Genomic DNA, 18,018 nt, shown 5'->3' on the forward strand with positions numbered 1-18,018 from the left:
GAAGTGTCCTTCTCCAACAAGATGCTGCCACTCTTGTGGCTTTCTCAGACTTTACAGTGTAGGTTTTAAACTCAGCAACCCACTAAGTCGAAAGCCCAGTTTCCAGTCTCCTCTCTTGACAGCCCCAAATCCCTGTATTTGTGAAGCTAAATAACACAGCAAAATACTTTCATATTTGCTGCGGGGAATTCCAGACCCTTCCCACCTGACCTTTGCCATGATCCTACAGCATCATGATCCCCATATCACTTCATGCCCCATCTGTGACTCCCCAACCCCATTCCTCTGTGAAAGACAGCCGAAAACCAGGCCACAGCAAAGGAGCAGATACATCTTGTCATTGTGTGTGGTATCATCTCCTCACATATCCCAAAGGAGGGGCGTGGATGAAAGAAGAGATGGGAACTTCACATTGTCTGCACAGTACGTCTGAAAGTTAAACCAGGCTGCAGAGTTTTGCCTTTTTCTAAAAAATACAACATAAATTTCCTAAGTAACAGAATATCTTGCCAACATTTTTTTCTTATTCATGCACCTGAAACGTAGCATTCACACAAATCAAGCTTAGACTGTGATCTATTCAATGCTCAGTGTTCCAAAAGCATCAGTTCAAAATGAAATTCAGCAATAGCGATCTGTTATTACGGGGAAAAGACTATCTCTCAGTCTAGACACTTGGGCTCAGGAAAGGCAGCTTCTGCAATCTATTTTGTCACAGATTTGCCTCTGGCAGGTTATTTAAACTACTTGTACTCTAGTTCCTCCTCAAGAAAAGTGAAAAAGACAATAATTGTAATTCAGCAAAATCTCACAAAACGGTCACGAGGATGAAATAAATCTTTTCATGAGATGCTTGGAGGGGATCATTCAACAAGAAAGAAATAATCATGCTAGATTAGATCAGTAGAAACACATTCAGAACTATCTCAGCCTCATAGCCCACTCCCAAATCTAAAGAACTCTTGAATAAAAAGAAATACTTTTACCATTTGAGCTCACAGGCTTGTAAGCTCTCCATTGCTAATTGTTTTGTCCTTCCCTGTAAGAGGGGTAGGAAATGCAATTCAACTTCTCTCATATAAGGAATCATCAACTCAAAATTATGTCAGAAATTTTAGAGGAAACAAAGGGTTGCCTTACATTCCAAACCAGACCAGAGTAGCCCTATAATGCACCAGCAGATCTCCTCATGCTCTGACAAGCTGCTGGTAACACAGACCCTGAGCCCCTGAGCTACACCAAGGCACGCACACATTCTGGGCCTAGGGCAGCAGCACGGGGTGTCATACATCCTCCTTCAGTCCCTGTGACATCTGTGAGAGGGGACAGCCACGGCAAGATTTCATAACCTTGGTTACATCTCTGTGACAGGACAATTCATCAGCACCAACAGGGCAACGCTGAACCCCCGGGTTATGTTCCTGCAGCATTAACAGCAGCCTTGGGGGCTTTGTGTTTCCCACCTTTACTATGAAAGTGGACAGTGAATTAGGATAAGAACAAGGATGTGACTGAAGCAAACAAAGTTAAAAAATTTCTTTAAGCCCTCACAGCACTCAAAGCTCTTTCTCTCAATGATAAAATTGGCCTAAATATGCACTAGGGTATGATTTTCACAGGCTTTATCAGAAGAAAGTCAAGGTGCAAATGTCAGAGCAACGAATTTATCACCTGGGCAAATTACCTAAGAGCCCAACTGCAGAAGATGTAAATAGCTTTTGGCATGAAATATCTACTCTTACTGAAAACTGCTGAGCAAGCATCACACTTGTTGCTGCATTTCATCGGTAGGACAAGGTGTCACAACCCCAAGTGATCAGTGCTTTCAACTGCATCTCATGGATTTGCTAGTTAATTCCCATTTCTTCATCCAAAAAGTATGCTCAAGAACAATCCCCTGCATTAAATGCAGTCTGTTGGAGGGGCAACAAATGCACAAACTGACCACCAGCCAGCCTCCTTCCTCTTTTTTTTTAGTCCCAGCATCAAGAACACACACCATGGGGCACACAGCTTTCCAGAAGGAAATGGAGTTTGTATAATGCTCATTATACATACACTGCAAACCAGATTCAGGCCTAGTCTAAACTCAAATGATTAATCTAATACCCATGGAATGACAATGCTATACATGCAGTAACCTTCCTATGAATGTCTTAAGCACTAAGGAGTAACTCTAAACTGAACCAAAGCATATCCTTTTACTTGCAATAAAGGTAAAGTACCATTCTTCATGGAAGAAAATGGATAGATAGATGAAAATATAAAACTTAAGTATTCAGCAATAAGAGCCCACTTTTCCTCCCACTGAAGGCAAAAGGCTTAAAAGCACAGGGCAGTAAGTTCAATCTAAATAAAAAGTGCCAGGCTCCTAAATGATGGCTCCTAGCTGGTTCTAAACTTAGCAGCCTAAGTGATCAGTATCTGAAATATGTCAAATCAATAATCCAATTAATTAGAAAGCTACTCAAATGCAAGGCAATACATTCTGAGTGTTTAGGTTAAAAAAACTGGAGGTACTGAGACTAGACTCAGCTTGCTACCTGAAAAGATTGTCTGTAGAGAGATTAAACAGCTGATAGTAGTAAAAAGCAATTTTATATAGTGGGTGGCCAGGGCATACATGACAGGGAGGGACAACAAATTTCTCAGTCAGAAAAGTGACATAAAAAATGACTGATTTTTCCTGAAGACAAGACTTGCTACACTTGCATCATTAGGATTATTAACATTGTTGTATCACCTGGCACACAGTGAGTATATGTTACATTTTTAGGCATGCAATAGTCTATTCAGGAAACCTAACTTTGAAAAATCTCAGACAAATATCTCAAGTCCTCAAATTGCAACCGGACAAAATTTCCAGGCAGACAAATCAGATGCACTGGGCTAAAGTGGACCCATGGAAGCCTGAGATATAGCAGGTTTGTTTTCCTAAAAGTATGTATTTGGAAGAGAAAGAACAAAAACAATGTAACCAAAAAAAAAAAAAACCCAGACACAACAACAACGCACAAAAACCACAACAAACAAAACAAGAAAGTAAAAAAAAACTACACGTGTAAAAACAGAAGGAAAGCACCTCTTGATGTACAATAATAATAAAATGATAAAAAAGCTGGCTCTTTCCATTAGAAAGCACAGAACAGAATCAGTGATTCTCAGGCTGGTACCTTTGGTTGACCATGTTTTGTCTATAAAACACATTAAATTCTTTGCAAAGTTGACTTTGCTGCACATGCAAAAAGAGAAGCACCACGGGAAATGGCTGCAAGTTTCTTTTGTGAGGGCAGAGAGAGATAAAAGGGCTGGATGTGCAACGCTCTCAACCCAGTGGGGTAAAAAAGAAAAGAGGGAGCCCAGCTCAGAAATGAGAGCAAGTTCTAAAACTGGAAATGCTTGCTGGAGATGGGAAGGAGCCAACAGCAACATTTTGTGCTGGTGTGAAAGTGCTTTTATTGCAGGCGTGAGCCGTTTCACAAGTACAGCTCCTGCCAGCCGGGATGGGAACTGCAGCAGTTCCACCCCGAGGGAGCCTGCGGTGTTCCAAGGCTTCCCAACACCTGGGCTCAAACACGCCCAGCCAGCAGCTCTGCACAAACTCAGGACGCCACCATGCAGGTAGCTGTTCCTGAAACATTTAATAGCTTCATAAGCAGCTCTATCCAATTACCGTGAAGAGCAGTACACAACTCTTTCAGTGTAAGTGCTTGCAAGACTTATCTCTGACTTTAAAACAGTATTTTGTGGCTAAATGACTGTGCACCGTGGTACAAATTTACTGGCATATGATATCACCTGCTCATGAGTATCAAACAATAGTCATGCACAAGAAATTAGTCATTGTCTACCTCAAAAACATGTTTACTCCTCCAATTACACTAATTGCAGGGTATTTGAAGCTCAACTCTTTAACGGATTACTACAAAAATAAAACTTTTTCAATTTGCTAACATCTATTTCTAATCTGATTTTAGTTTCTCTTTTACGTCCTCAACTTTTCAATACCATCTTAATTTTTGTCTAAATTTGTTTTCCTACAAGTATGTATTTGGAAAAGGAAAAAAAAAACATAACAAGAAAATGAAAAACCACACCCGTGTTGAAAACAGAAGCATCTCTTGATGCACAATAATAACAAAATGATAAAAGGGCTGGATCTTTCCATTAGAAAGTACAGAACAGAATCAGTGATTCAGAAGCTGGTACATCATCTTTTGATAGTAAAAAAAAAAACAAAACAGAATACATTCTGTATTAAAAAGATGTCAAAAGTTACATTAATATATAAACAACAAAGCTCCACTATTTCTGCTACTCCGGGTTGGGACAGTTTTGCCACCTGTCCCTGTCAGATCTTTAAAAAAAAAAAAAGAAGCTTATGTATCAGAGCAAGGAAATATAAATATTCAGAGGTGAAAATTGGCATCACTTTCTCTAAATTTGGCAACACTGTAATTGAAAACTATGTAAGAAAGGAAAAAAAGGGAGGGGAATGTGTTCACAAGAAACCATATTTCTCAGCACAACTCAAGTACGTCCATATCCCTAAAACTAAAAGAATAAGGACTCTAAGGAAATAGGCAACAGAACTGCTACATTTTCAAGTCAATGCACAAGTTAAAAGCAAATTTCTCTGGCCTAAATCATGAATTTTTCCTCCATATAACTGAAAAAACCCAGAGAATCTCTTTTTTTAATATCTTATTTCTTTAAGATTAATACTTCCAAATATTTTTAAATAAATTGACATTTTATAACTAAATTTTTGGCAATAAATCTCTTTTAAAAATAGCAGCAATAACATTTTTTTGTAATACGAACATATTAAAAAAATCAATCACATCCTTACGAAAAGCAAAATTAGGTGTCCCAGCCTTATTATAATTTAAAAATAGCAAATTTACATGGTTTCCATTCAGTTTTGTAGACGTCTTTTATATCCTTCATGTTCTTATAACCCAAAAGATCTTTTTTTAACTGAAGTTGCCGCTGGAGAAGCTTCATCTGCAAACATTAATTAGCACAGACAGACTCGGATCTTTCTGGGTAGCTGGGTGATCATGCCTGCAATATGTTGCAGTGTTGGTACACATATTGTTTTCAAATCAAATATTTAGATGCTATTCTGGAACAGCTGGAACTTATGTGAGTTCTTATGAAATTAAACAGTCGAACATCTTTTGACGCATTTTTTTATAACAGTAACAAAAAAAAAACCACACAGGCATAGAAAAGACTTTATGACTGTAAGCATGTTTTCTTCTCCTGATTGAATCAGAAGGCATTCTGCTGCCTTTTTTTTCTCCCTTTTATAAATCAGAGAATAAAAGAAAAGTATTTAAATTACAATCCAAAGCAAAAAAAAAAAAAAAAAAGCACAGCAAGAGAAATCCTCCAATTCTTCCTTTTGAAGGGATGAGGAAGCTGGGAGGCAATGCCAGTCTCATTACAGAGCCTGAAATCAGTTCATTTATAGAGGCTGAGACATCCTCAATAGCAAACATCTGTTCCTCTGTTCCATGGAGGGAGATTCCTGCTCTCCATCTCCCCTACCTGGAGGTGTTGTTAGACCTGGAGGCAGAGGCTGGGGAGAAGCTGCCACACAGGTGCTCTTTTATCTCCTCTTTCTCACAGGTTTTTACAGACCTGATGGCTGTGGCTGGGAAGGAGCTGGGGAGTCCTGACACATCCTCCTGCTATTTGCAGGTGGATGGTAAAAGGACACCTTGGAGTTTGTGTTCTGGGGTGAGACTCCATAAATCAGTGGCAACTGTTTCAATGGGCAAGATTTCAAGAGGCCTCTGCTGGAAAAGCAAATGCAAAAAGCCCTTTTATAAGCAGGAATAGTAGAAGACTTGAGTGGTCTCAAAAACTGTTGAGAAGTTTTTCTAAATCAAAAAAAAGGCAGCAAAATATGCTGATACTTCAACACAACTGTGTGGAGTATAAACTGAAAAAGCATCTAGAACTGGCAAGTTGCAGCAATTTAGATGCAAAAATAGCAGAGAATTCATGTATGTTCTTCACATCAGCTATATATTCCTTTCCACGTTCTCTCCCAGCCACATTTAAAATCAGTGGTAGCTGGCTTTGTAACTCCTAGGAGGGGGGAGGAAATTAAAGGAAACTACTAGAGAGTAGTGGAATGAGCAAAACCTGGAAAGAAACAAAGTAGAGACAATGCAGGTGTATTGAAAGAAAACATAAGAAGAAAACAGGAAAGAATATAAGTAAGGAATAGTGTTGTAGAGACGAAAAGAAAGACAACTAAAATGCACACAAAGATTAAAAGCAAGCAAAAAGGCTGCAAAAGGAGAGGAAGTTTTTGCATATATGTAATTATTTTAAATTTGTATATAAACCCCTCTCAAAATATCAGGAAATACTTACACTCTATCCCTGCAGAGCCAACAAAGTAACTTAATGTCTGTCTTTAATCACACAGGTAAAAAGCAAGCAGGGGAAGTGAGAGAGCTTGTGAGGGCTTGGTTACAGACTCATCCCTTCTTCTGGAATTTCTCCAATTCATTAATAAATTATTGGCCATCTAATATCTAGATCTGTGCAATTTAAAACAACCAACCAATTCTTTCTGCACATCACAGAAAGACCAAATACAGCACGAGGTGCACGCTGGACTATTAGAGTTCAGTCTAATTGTTTTTCTGGCAAAGCCTGAAAAGAAGAACTTCTAACCCTTTCCTGAAAGCATATCCAGTGAATGAGAAAATTGTCCTCTGTCTGCTTCTGCCTGCAACGTCTATCTCACCCTGTCAAGTCACTGGTAGACCATAAAGCAGCTTCAGACTTCCAGCTGGATTCACCTGCTGGCAGATTCAGCCAAGACAGAGCAGCACATCTCGTTACTGTCTTTCTAAAAGTGATAGATAGCAAAGTGAAATGTCTGAATCGAGTTGCTCTTTCACACTGACCCTAGAAGGGAGATATGGTAAGCAAGCCACACATGAGTTACGGTTAATTAAAGTAATTCTGTGGGTAGCAGGGTGTGGGGAAAACTGAAGAAATAGCTGTGTGGGAGAGGAACAGAAACTTGAGAGTATAAACAGGATTAAAAAAAATATTTTCAGGGTTGGGGGGTAATAACCTACTAAGCCATCCTTAGTTAAGACCCACTCTCATGCAGGAGAGTAAGTTTATCTCCAGGCACAGACTGTCACGTGAAGAGAAATTCAGTCTTATGATTTAAGGAAGAAGAGAGGAAGCCTTTCTAAATGATTTTCATGGCTTTTCACTACAAACCTTGCCAGCTTTCCATTTACCTGTGCTACAGGTAGACCATTCTGAGCTCTCTAATAGAGAGCAAGTTTCTTGCAAACAAGAACTTAAGGGTGTTGCTGATTTACCAAGAAGTTACAAGCAGTTTGTGCTCAGGCCTTACACAAGGTACCCCAGGCAATACACAAGTTCATATTGGTATTACAAAGAGTTGGTGAGTGGAGGAATCGACAACTTCTGATAAAGTTGCAAGCCATTAACTATTATTTGCATGCCAATTACAAGAGAATGGAAAACATCATTAGTCTTACCTAACTTAACACAACCACTCATGCATTTAGTGAAAATGAGAGCTAATTTTCGCCAAAAAAAATCCCCCCCCCCCAAGGATCAATGTTAATTACTGTGTTGTAATGGGGAGCAAAGATGCAGAAGGTCAAATATAAAGTTGTAATTAGCTATTTCATCATAACGACATCCCCTTTGAAATTTATGCTCAGTGTATTCAGCAAAATGTGTAACAAATGTTTTTCTCAATAGATCAGGACCCAAAGCACAGCCAAAGCATTTGGATGCTACTTAGACTGCACAGGGAGAAGAAAAAGTCAATAATGTAACATATAAAAGAATTGGTCTGGAGGAGTAAAGAGCCCAAGAGACAACACAAACTACAAGAAAACTCAAAAAAACAGTATTGTCTCAGCTCTTTCAGGGACAAGCAGGAAGAACATCTTAAATTGTTTAATTGGTCAATTAAACTTGGCAGATCAGAAAATAATTGGTAATGTTTTCTAGAAGAAACCTTCCAAGTTGGAGTAACATGTCTCTGGTTGACAATGTGATTGAAAATACCTCTGCAATGTTTTGTGTTTCAAACCTGCCTTAGATCTAAGTTGGCTCGAATTACCTGCTGAAGTGGTCTAAGAACTGTTAGTCTGCCCTACAGTGAACATTCAGAAGGGTAATCAATGGCATTCAGCTAATTTATTTGAGCAAACATGACTAAAGATGACAGAGCATAATTGCATTCTTTATCCTTGGTTGGTGGGGTTTTGTTGGACTGGGGGAGGAGCTTCAGCTTTATCACTTCACCAATTTCAAGCATGCAAAAATGGGGAAAGGAAGTTTATTTCAAAATAAATACATAAGAAAGAAAACTGAACAAGACAAAAACCCCCAGAATTAACCAGAATTATAATTTTATAATTACAATTTTTCTGTCTTCTGTTTCAATGTCCCACTTGCAATCCTTTCTTGCTATGAGAATCAAAAAGAAAAAGAAGCTGAGGTGATACCTAAATCTTAAAGATCAGATACAGAGACCTCGGGAGAACCCCAGATACTGTGATCTGCAGTTGTCTGCCAGGGTAACTGCTGTCCTCACACCCACTCACAGCATCAAAAAGCCTCAGTTTAACTCAACACCACAGGAAAAAAAAGGTGGTTATCTTCTTACCAGGCAAAACAGCGATGTATACAAACAGGCACTTTATAAACAGCACCACAGAAAACAGCCACTTTCAGGTTCTGGGTATCCTTGAGGAGAATCTATTTTTGAGGCTGCACTGACACACACAGAGGCTGAAGTGAGCAATATGTTCTTGCTATTCCTTAGCACAAGCAAAGGGACACACGTGGGACACAGTCACAAAGTTGACACACGGGTCTCTCTCAGCAAGGAAGCCTCTCAGCAGCAATAATGCCTATGATCACAAGTCATTACTGTGCCTCCCCACACCAGCACAGCATTATGTTCTCTATTTGGGATGTCAGTTTTGATCTCTTCACTATGGAGTAGGAGCTGGACCAGGTTCCTTGCTTCTGCAGCTCTGAAGCACTCAGGGTCTTGAAATGAGCTCCCTGAAATGTTTTCTTCAAGTAGCAGTTGGGACCAAATACAATAGGTGGTATAAATGAGACAGCACACCACGCTGGCACAATAGCCTGCACCAGCAGGGTATGATTTAGATGAATAAACACTGCTCTAAGAGTTGTCAAAGCATTAGCAACTATCTGCCATCCCGGTGGCAAACATCTATAGACAAAAGATGGAATTGAAATAAGAGTAAAAACTGGGTCATTGATACCAGCTGGGAACAAAAATATCCATGGGGAAACGTGATTTGAAAGGCTCTGTGGTGAAAAGTTCCTAATTCCTCTGCAGGGGGAGCAGAGGCCTCAGAGTGGCACTATTTAGAGAGAGGACTGGTGTGGTTATCTGTCCTGAAACTCTGCTCTGCTGCCTGCCAACCAGAACTACCCCCAGAAGCGACCAAATCACTCCTTCCCAAGCCACCAGAGGCAGTTCCAGGTGCACCATGAAAACCTCCCAGGCAAGAGCAGAACATCCAGAGACAAGCAGAACAGCAGCTGAGCTCAGCAGCACTGAGAAGTGTCCCACCCACCATGCAGACACTTGGCACCTTGGGCTTCAAAGTTTACCTCCAGGCTAACCAGCACAACCACAGCTACACCATGAGCCAGCAAATTGCAGAGAACTTAGTTTTAAACATCTCTACTTCAGTGCCACACTGCTGTAGGAACAGCTGATGGACACCTGTAAACCTAGTAGGATACAGCCCATTGTTTAATATGGAAGAGAATTTCAGCAAACTAATGTATCCCACGCCCCCAGGAGATGGGGAGACCATGAATAAAATAGTAGGAGAGAAAGAGGAGATGAACTAAGGGAGAAAGAAAGAAGGGGAGAAAAAAAAATCACTTATACCAATAACTTACATAAAGAATAGAGCAGGAAAAAGGGCTAATAAAAACTAGAAATATGCTGCAGAAAACTGTAGCAATAACCTACCCACCTGCAGGCTTAGCAATGCACTAAAGCACTTCACTATAAATGCTTCCTACTCTCAGATTTCTTACCCAAATTAAAAAGGGCATCAGCAAAATTATTACCAGGAAAAAAAAAAACACCCACAAAAAACCTCAACAAACACCCAAAGGCAGGTTGTATATGTTTCACTTCTCCAAAACAAGCAAGCTCGACATGGTACATAATTTTGCAGTCCAGAGCCTTCACAAATCCTTAGCTGAAGAAATGGCCTTTGCAACATGACTTAAAAACACACAAACACGGACAAATTAACACCAAGAAAACGTTAAACTTACAGACCATTAGATGTCAAAGAATATACAAGGTTTCAAGGTAAAGCAGGGCAGCTGGAACAACAGACATCCTATCTATTATATGAATTATTTCCACCCTGATTCTGAACCACCTGGGACAGGAAAGCACCGTGCACTGATCCCCAACACTCCTCCAAGTCAAAGCTGCCTTTTCCCCTCAACAACTCCTGGCCGAGCACACATCCCATCAAGGCTGTTCAGCTTCCAAAGTCCAAAGAACAAACACAGTGACCTCAAGTTTTTCTCTTATGCCAAAGCAGAACTAAGTTTAGAGCAGCACATTTTTTATACACACACATAAAACAAAGAGCGTTTTCGTAAACTCGGTTTTTGCCACACCACAGCATTTACTTCCATTATTTGTATAACCCACTTAGAACAGGAAACAGTAGAGAAACATTCACTTTACTATTACCTGCTCCCTTACACATGCCCAGCTAATGCCCTTTTTATTTACATGCACAGCTCCTGCTGACATTAACAGAAGTTGGGCATGAAAAACAACAGGCAAGAATTGAATGTTTCATTCTCTGAACTATTTATATACAACAGGTTTGCATCTCTGTCTGTTCACAGGTAAAAGGTGATTTCCTATTTCATGAAATGATCAAATATCTTAAAGTACTTTAATACATGTAACTATTTAATGTAACACTCAAAACCACTCCACAAAATCATTAGACATGTTAATTTTAGCATATCTTTGTAACACACTCATCACTTCCTTGATCCATCCTCCTAGGAAGGAGCCATTTATTATTTTTATTGATGCCTAAAAGCATGTTTGATGCTACACAACTCCAAAATTCTACCAGCACTTAAATAACCCAGTGCTGGATGATTATTGATTATGCATATACTTGGACACATTTCTTCCTTGGTCAAAGTTAAACAAACATATGGATCTAAAAAGATGAAAACCATATTGTTCAGAGAAGACTAAAAGTAACTTCTGACAGTATTTTATTACCTACAGATGATTTTATATTATTATAGCTAAATCATCCTGTCTTTAATCACTTACTACCCATTTCCTGTACTTTTTCTCCTGTTCCATAGCATCAAAACACAGAGTTAGCCATCCCTACACATAAAATCTAAGCACCTCTTGTGTTGAGTAGCTTACCCTAACAGAATACAGTGCCACACTATTTTATCAAAATAACAGATTAAAGCATTTTAATTGGGAAATACACTTTTTAGAAGTATAAGAGCACATCCAAGAACATGTGAAGTGTTTTTGAACATGGATTACAAGAGCACTGTGCAAAAAAATTGCAAACCCATAATAAATCAGATGATTGGAATCTCGTTCAGTTTGCAGCAACTGGGAATGCTGGTGGTTCCAACTGGGCCAGGATCACACCCTGTGTTGCAGTTAAGGATTCAAAAGAACCTTTTTATTTTTATTATTTCTATCTTTACTGGGGTTCAGGCTGCATAAGACCCAGTGATAGCTCTGGCTGCAGTGTGGGATTCTTTCAGACAAGAAGAGAGAAACTGGGACATACAGACAAAGCCAGGGTCATGTTTCACCTCAGCATGGATTCAGTCCTTCATGGAGGAAGTTAAGTGACTCCTGGTATTAATTCTACAAATTAGATAATTAGACTGCAGTTTGTTAGGTTCACATTTCAAAAGCTTAAGATCCATTTTTAGTGGTATATCCAGCCTCACATGGACATAAAATTGCACTCAAGTAAGAAAATTCAAAAACTGGTCTTGCCTCCAGCAGCCTGTCTGATCTACATTAATCCCAACAGTTTTCTTCTTGTGAATGACTGGTCAATTGATTATTCTTCTTTTAAATGCATGTAATAAACAGCTTACTGAAAGGAAACTAAGTAGAAACCTTGAAACCTACCAAACAAATGCCACTATGTCCCCACATCAATTCCACTTAAAACTCTTCGAGTGGAAATCAACTATTCTCAAAGCTAGCAGGAACTGGAAAGAAACATAATTTTTCTCCTTCAACAATAAAGACCACATGGAGTTACAGTGTTGACACAGTGCTATTGAAGCTCTATTTCACAATAAAAACTTGTATTATTAAACCTACAGAGAGATGCACACAGTTGGACCCTCATAACATCACAAATCTGCCTGGGATCCATCTGCATATACCTATTTATAATGTCCCCACAGTTTGCCAAGTACCATGGCTAAAATCCCAGCATAAAGGATTTTAAATCTAGGTCCCCCTCATTAAATTTTGCAAACAATATTTGACTGTAAGTTTGTAAAACTAACTGGTGAGCAACATGTTAAATGTCAGTGCAGCTCCACGGAGATACACACACGTCCTGTAAACCTCTCTTTTCATTGTGTTGTTCTCGAGGGAAAGCATCCACAACTTTCAATATAACATTGCAGTTTGGAAAGAAATATCTTTTTAAAAACCAAACCAAACTAAAACTTTCTCAAATACACCCTAAAGTCAAAAGGAAGGAAATCTAATTCCTTATAAACAGCATGGGAGCTACTTTGAAATGTTCTGTGTGTTCCTCTGTAAGAAAGGAAACAGGAATGCAAGAAAAGGATCCATAATAAAAAGAGCAAATACTATATTCCCTGAATACAACAGGTTAGTGGAATTCAAGTGTTACATTTCAGAGAATGGAAATTCAAGGGGAAACAGAAGGGAAAAGGTGTCTGACAGGTAAAATACAAGTTGGATACTAGGAAAGCAAAAAGAAAATAAGAACAGACAGCAAAGAACACAAAATCAAATAACAATAAAGCCTATTAGCATATCAGAAACTGGAAACTTTGCAGAAAATCATTGGATTTGCTAGCTGGGATTGAATAGAGCACTTGAAGAAGATAAGGGCATTGCAGACAATCCAAACTACATCTTTTCACCAGCCTTTGCTATGGAAAATGCTGGGGAAACACATTCCTGACTTCTCTGATAAAGTGACTGACTCTTCTTCAAACTGAAAAATCAAAACAGGGTGAGGAAACACAATCAATTGAAAGCAATAAATGATGAGGGATGAGCTCCTGTCCCACTGCCATCGATGGGTCTTTTACCATTGATTTTAGCACTGTCACTATTTCACTTCGGATCTGAACAGCAACAGTTTCCAAACATGAAAAGGCATCTGAGTGGACTGTTCAGGGTGCAGCAGTGGTCAAAAATACAAGGAAAATTGTAGAACATAAAAAGGATGAGACAGGGACAGCAGGAAAGACTATCTTTTCAGTCAATATCCAATCTCTTCTGGAGTATCTATTCAGCTTGGGATTCCTGTTCTAAATAAACGATGGGGGTATTTGACAAGAGTTTGACAACAACCAAAAATGATGATGGAAGAAAATTTTAAAAGATGGGAAAAATCTCTGGAATTTAATTAGTAAAGAGATGTATAAGAGGGGACTGTACAGCTGCAAAGAATGCTATGAGATATAAGTTAATAAGAGGCTCTTGAATTTAAGCTTTCTCATATTATTAGAGCAAAGGGCCACTCAGGGCAATAAAAGGTTACCAGGTCAAAACTAAAAGGACCAAAACATTTTACTGCACAAACCAAAAAAATGTGTAATTAATTCACAAGGATATATCCACAGTAATAGCAAGGAGCATTCTTCTATGATTTTCTTTCTCATTCATACCCATATAAAGAAATTAGTGGTATGGCAATAAACATAAATTTTCAGAACAACTCCTTTAAGGGAACGCCCTGATGCATGGAACCTTTTAGGTTGGATATGTGCCAGGGGAGGAAGGGGAGGTCAGATGAGGCATGGAGCATGGCTGGGGCAAGGATGAGGACAGCCAGGAAAGATGTTTGGAGTACATGCTCCAGCTGCCTGTCCTGTGCTCGATCCTACACAGGTAACACAGGTGGTTGATGGCTCAGAAATCCGCCAGCTGTTGGCACTGGATATATTGTGTCCCACTCTAGAATTAAGACAGAAGCACTAAACTATCAGTGTGTGAAATCTGTGACTTAAATTACAAGGTAGAGCCATCCAAGGAGTCTCTTGCATAATTCATGACACTTCAGAACTTTATATATAAATCAAATAGGAGGAAAGTCGATCATTTCTGCTCTGGTGAGCACGGACCCACACACAGCTCGGGTAATGGCTGCACAAACAAGCTCTCTAGAAAATACAGTATTACAGGCATGTTCTTCACAATACTCATTCACACGGTAATTTTAGTGCAATGTCATTCCATGAACACTTTTATTAAAAACTACTTGCAAGTGTCAAAAGCACAGAGGCCATTAAAAATAACCAAATGAGTCTAGTTTTGGGTTTTTGTGTTGTTTTCTTTTCCCTTGCAAATGAATGCCTACAAACACTCATTTGCATATTTCCATATTGGACTTAATTAAACTTTATGATATGATTCATGGGCTGGCTATTAATCACTTTGTCTAATACTGCTGAAAAAGAAACCACAGATTCTACAAAGCTCTGACACTTCATGAGAGGCTCCAAACCCAGTGAAAATACATTCTCCCAAGTTCAAGGATAAACTTTGACAAGACTTTTAAGCTTAACATGGTGACTAATCCTAACACAAATGAAGTGTAAAAGCATTAAGTGTAACGGAACAATAAAAATCATTGACAAAAACACATGTTACTTGAAACAAAGTGCTTGAAAAGAGCTGTAACCTTGACTTACTGTGGCTGTGCCGGAGACAGTTTGTGCATTTGTGTCAGCTGCACTCTGTTCAGAGTGTGTCTGAGCAGGAGGGTACATGTTTAACGTGTGCTCTGGAACAGTGGTTTGGCCTGTGTAGTCTGGAGCTGGATGCGGATGTGGGGCTGTGTATTCTGCAGGGATACCATTCTGAGGTGGAGCGAACTGGGCTGAGGCATAAGGCTGTGCCATTGTGTCAGGAGGTGCTGTAGCTTCCTGATTACCCTGTAACAAAAAAAAAATCAAAGGGAAAGAAAAGGGAGAAGAAACGTGGCGTGAGATTAGATAAGCGAAGGTCCCGCACAGGTAACACGGAGTGATGACAGTTCTGCTAAGACTGCTGGCCTGAAAAGGGCACAAGGGCTGTTTCTTAAGGAGAATATTTCTTATCTGAACTAAATGCATTTTGCTAAACCTATTAAATAATATTCTAATTAGACAAACAAGTCTGCTGTTCGCTGGATAGTTGCAGATGAGTCTTTAACTGGGAAAGGTCAGTGGAATCTGCCTGAATTAATGCTTCGACTCGGACAGGGAAGAGGGACAAAGCCACTTTATTCCAAAGGCTACTGAGCACAACTGCCAGTACAGAGCTCTGCTCAGATTAGCTCACTGTCTGTGATCCAATCTGACTTACCATTTGCTGAACACAATATATGCAATCTAACACACAGGGCAGGATTCGGGTTGTGCACTGAAAATACTTATATGAACTAATGCTCTGAGATATTCAGAATACTCTGAGGAACTCTGTAGAGAGCAACTGCATGCCACAAATGCAAAATAATAACGAGACCCAGTCAAAATATTAAAAATTTGAATCTAAACATGCTTCAGTTCAAAATCTTAAAGAAATATTCAACTCAAATAAAAGAAAAATTCAATGCTGCAGACTGTCAAAAGAAATAGATTTAAGAACTGTAAAGGTTTTAAATTTGTAGACAATAGTATTTTATTTGCATATCACAATAAGCCTATACAATTAAAAACAAATCTTCTCATCTCTTTATGGATAGATCCATCTTTCTGTTTGATATGATAAAGAATAGCCAAGCATGTTAATTAGTCAATTAGAAAACTTCTGACTAAATGCTTTGCTCATACCAAAAAGCAATAATTCTAGGGAAGGAAATGTACACAACAATCTTTAAGACCTTATATGAAAGATGTCCAAAACACAATGTTGCATGAGACAGCAATAGAGGCCATTAGTCCAGGGACTATCCCAACCTCAGGGCCAATTTACAAGATAAAATTATCCCTCTAAATATCAAGTAATGCAAAAATGCGTATTTAAGTAAAAAAATAATTAGCTTTTAAACTACTCTGTTATTCTCCCACCAAAGCATGTACAAGCACAGGACTAATGCAGGGATTTTGTTTATTTGTACTCATCAGTCCTTGATTTCCTAATTTGAGAATAGGTTGAATAGGATGAATAAAAGACAGTCTTTTTCAATTTGTGTGTAAGGACATTTCCAGCCAATTTCGACTAATTCAGACATCAGTTCTCTGACCTGAACTGGTCCTAAACTCAAGAGCTTTTAAAAAATTGCACAGGATTAAGTCTTGGTAGATTTCAGGTTTAGAAGAGAAAACTAAATTTTCTTGTGTAAAAGGTATTCAGTGTGCCCTAAAAACTTAAAACTTTCTATCAGCAATCGAACACTCCCTAATTCTAATCCCATCTTTGCTACTGTGACTTTTGTTTCTATATATCTACAATCATTCCAAGGTTAATGCTGCACTGAAACTGGCCCTGTTAAACTTCTGTGGAGGTTAAAAACTCTTATAAACGTGTACTTCTATCCTCTTATATTAAAATGCTAAAGTTCATTTCTTATTTCTTTTACCTAATATCTTCAGAGTTAAAAAAAAAAAAATGAAGAGGAAGCAAAACCCAGCAATGACTGGATTACACCAGAGACATTCATTAAATGTTAAAGAAGTATTTTTAAAACTTGTGGAGGAGGCAGTCGACCTTATTTTAATCAGCTGTTTCAGGAAGGACTTCAGCAAGTGGCAGAAATGAACAAAAGCATATCTGAATTCTGCCTGTATAAGCATTTTCCCTGTGCTGGCTTTGAAACACAGGAGCTGGTTACTGCTGGTCCTTAAGCTATTCCTTCATGTCAGATGCTAAACATGGCATTAGAGTCAGCAGCTGTTAAAAAAGAACAATAATGGCAACAAAGGGACCAAGGGCTAATGTCCAGGTGCATTTGATCTAAAGGTTTTTGTACTACCTGGAGTCCTAAACCAGATGTTGCTGAGACCCCCACTGTTCTTCATTAACCTTGACAGCAGGTCCACGAGGACCCTAATTAATATTCAAAGCATCCACACTTAGTGCTAATTACAGTTAATATTTAATTAAGAGGGTTGAACTTTTATATTATTTTTTACCAGCAACTCCAAACTTTTTAGACTGGTAATAAAATGGCAAATTGCACTGGTAATTCAATCACCTTCACCGTGCTGAGACTCTTCTGCCTCTTTCATTAGACTTGTTCAGCTGAGGTCTGACTCATTTATTTATAACTGAGACCTCATTAATAAGTAAACAATGAAGGGTCAGGGATTTATTTGTCTATTTTTTTTTAGTAACTTGTACATACTCTAGGATTTACAACCTTGCCACTAAATAAACCAACCCCACCATGCTTAGAGCAGAAAACTGGCACACGAGATTATCAGGGCAGTCATTGCATGTTCAATAAAGTGTTTGGAGGATGGGGACATTAAAGAAATTAAACTTTTGCATGTTACTGTAGGCCCTAAGTTTTAAATGGTAGCAACAATAAACCTGAGATCTCTTAAAATCAGTGACTACTGAAACCTTTCCTAGACTTTAAAAATAGTCTGAATTTATTATTCACAATTAATTCAGACACAGTATTACAATGTAGCATCAAAGCATGTTTGTATAAACCTGCTGTTTAGTACTTACTTGGGTAAAAATAGTCAAAGGTT

At 38.7% G+C, this 18,018-nt stretch overlaps 1 protein-coding gene across 20 annotated transcripts in view; it reads right to left on the reverse strand.

Annotated features, from left to right (window-relative positions):
* Positions 1-18,018, reverse strand: part of RBFOX1 (RNA binding fox-1 homolog 1) — a 1,012,766-nt gene that overhangs the window by 112,313 nt on the left and 882,435 nt on the right. For all 20 annotated transcript variants that reach the window (XM_018067476.1, XM_018067484.1, XM_018067479.1 and 17 more), the window contains one exon: positions 15,028-15,270. In XM_018067476.1, coding sequence (XP_017922965.1) covers positions 15,028-15,270 — 243 coding nt within the window. The remainder of the gene's footprint in view (positions 1-15,027; positions 15,271-18,018) is intronic.

This window comes from Manacus vitellinus, unplaced genomic scaffold (assembly GCF_001715985.3).
Source record: "Manacus vitellinus isolate BGI_N305 unplaced genomic scaffold, ASM171598v3 scaffold_12_pilon, whole genome shotgun sequence".
Lineage (NCBI taxonomy): Eukaryota > Metazoa > Chordata > Aves > Passeriformes > Pipridae > Manacus > Manacus vitellinus.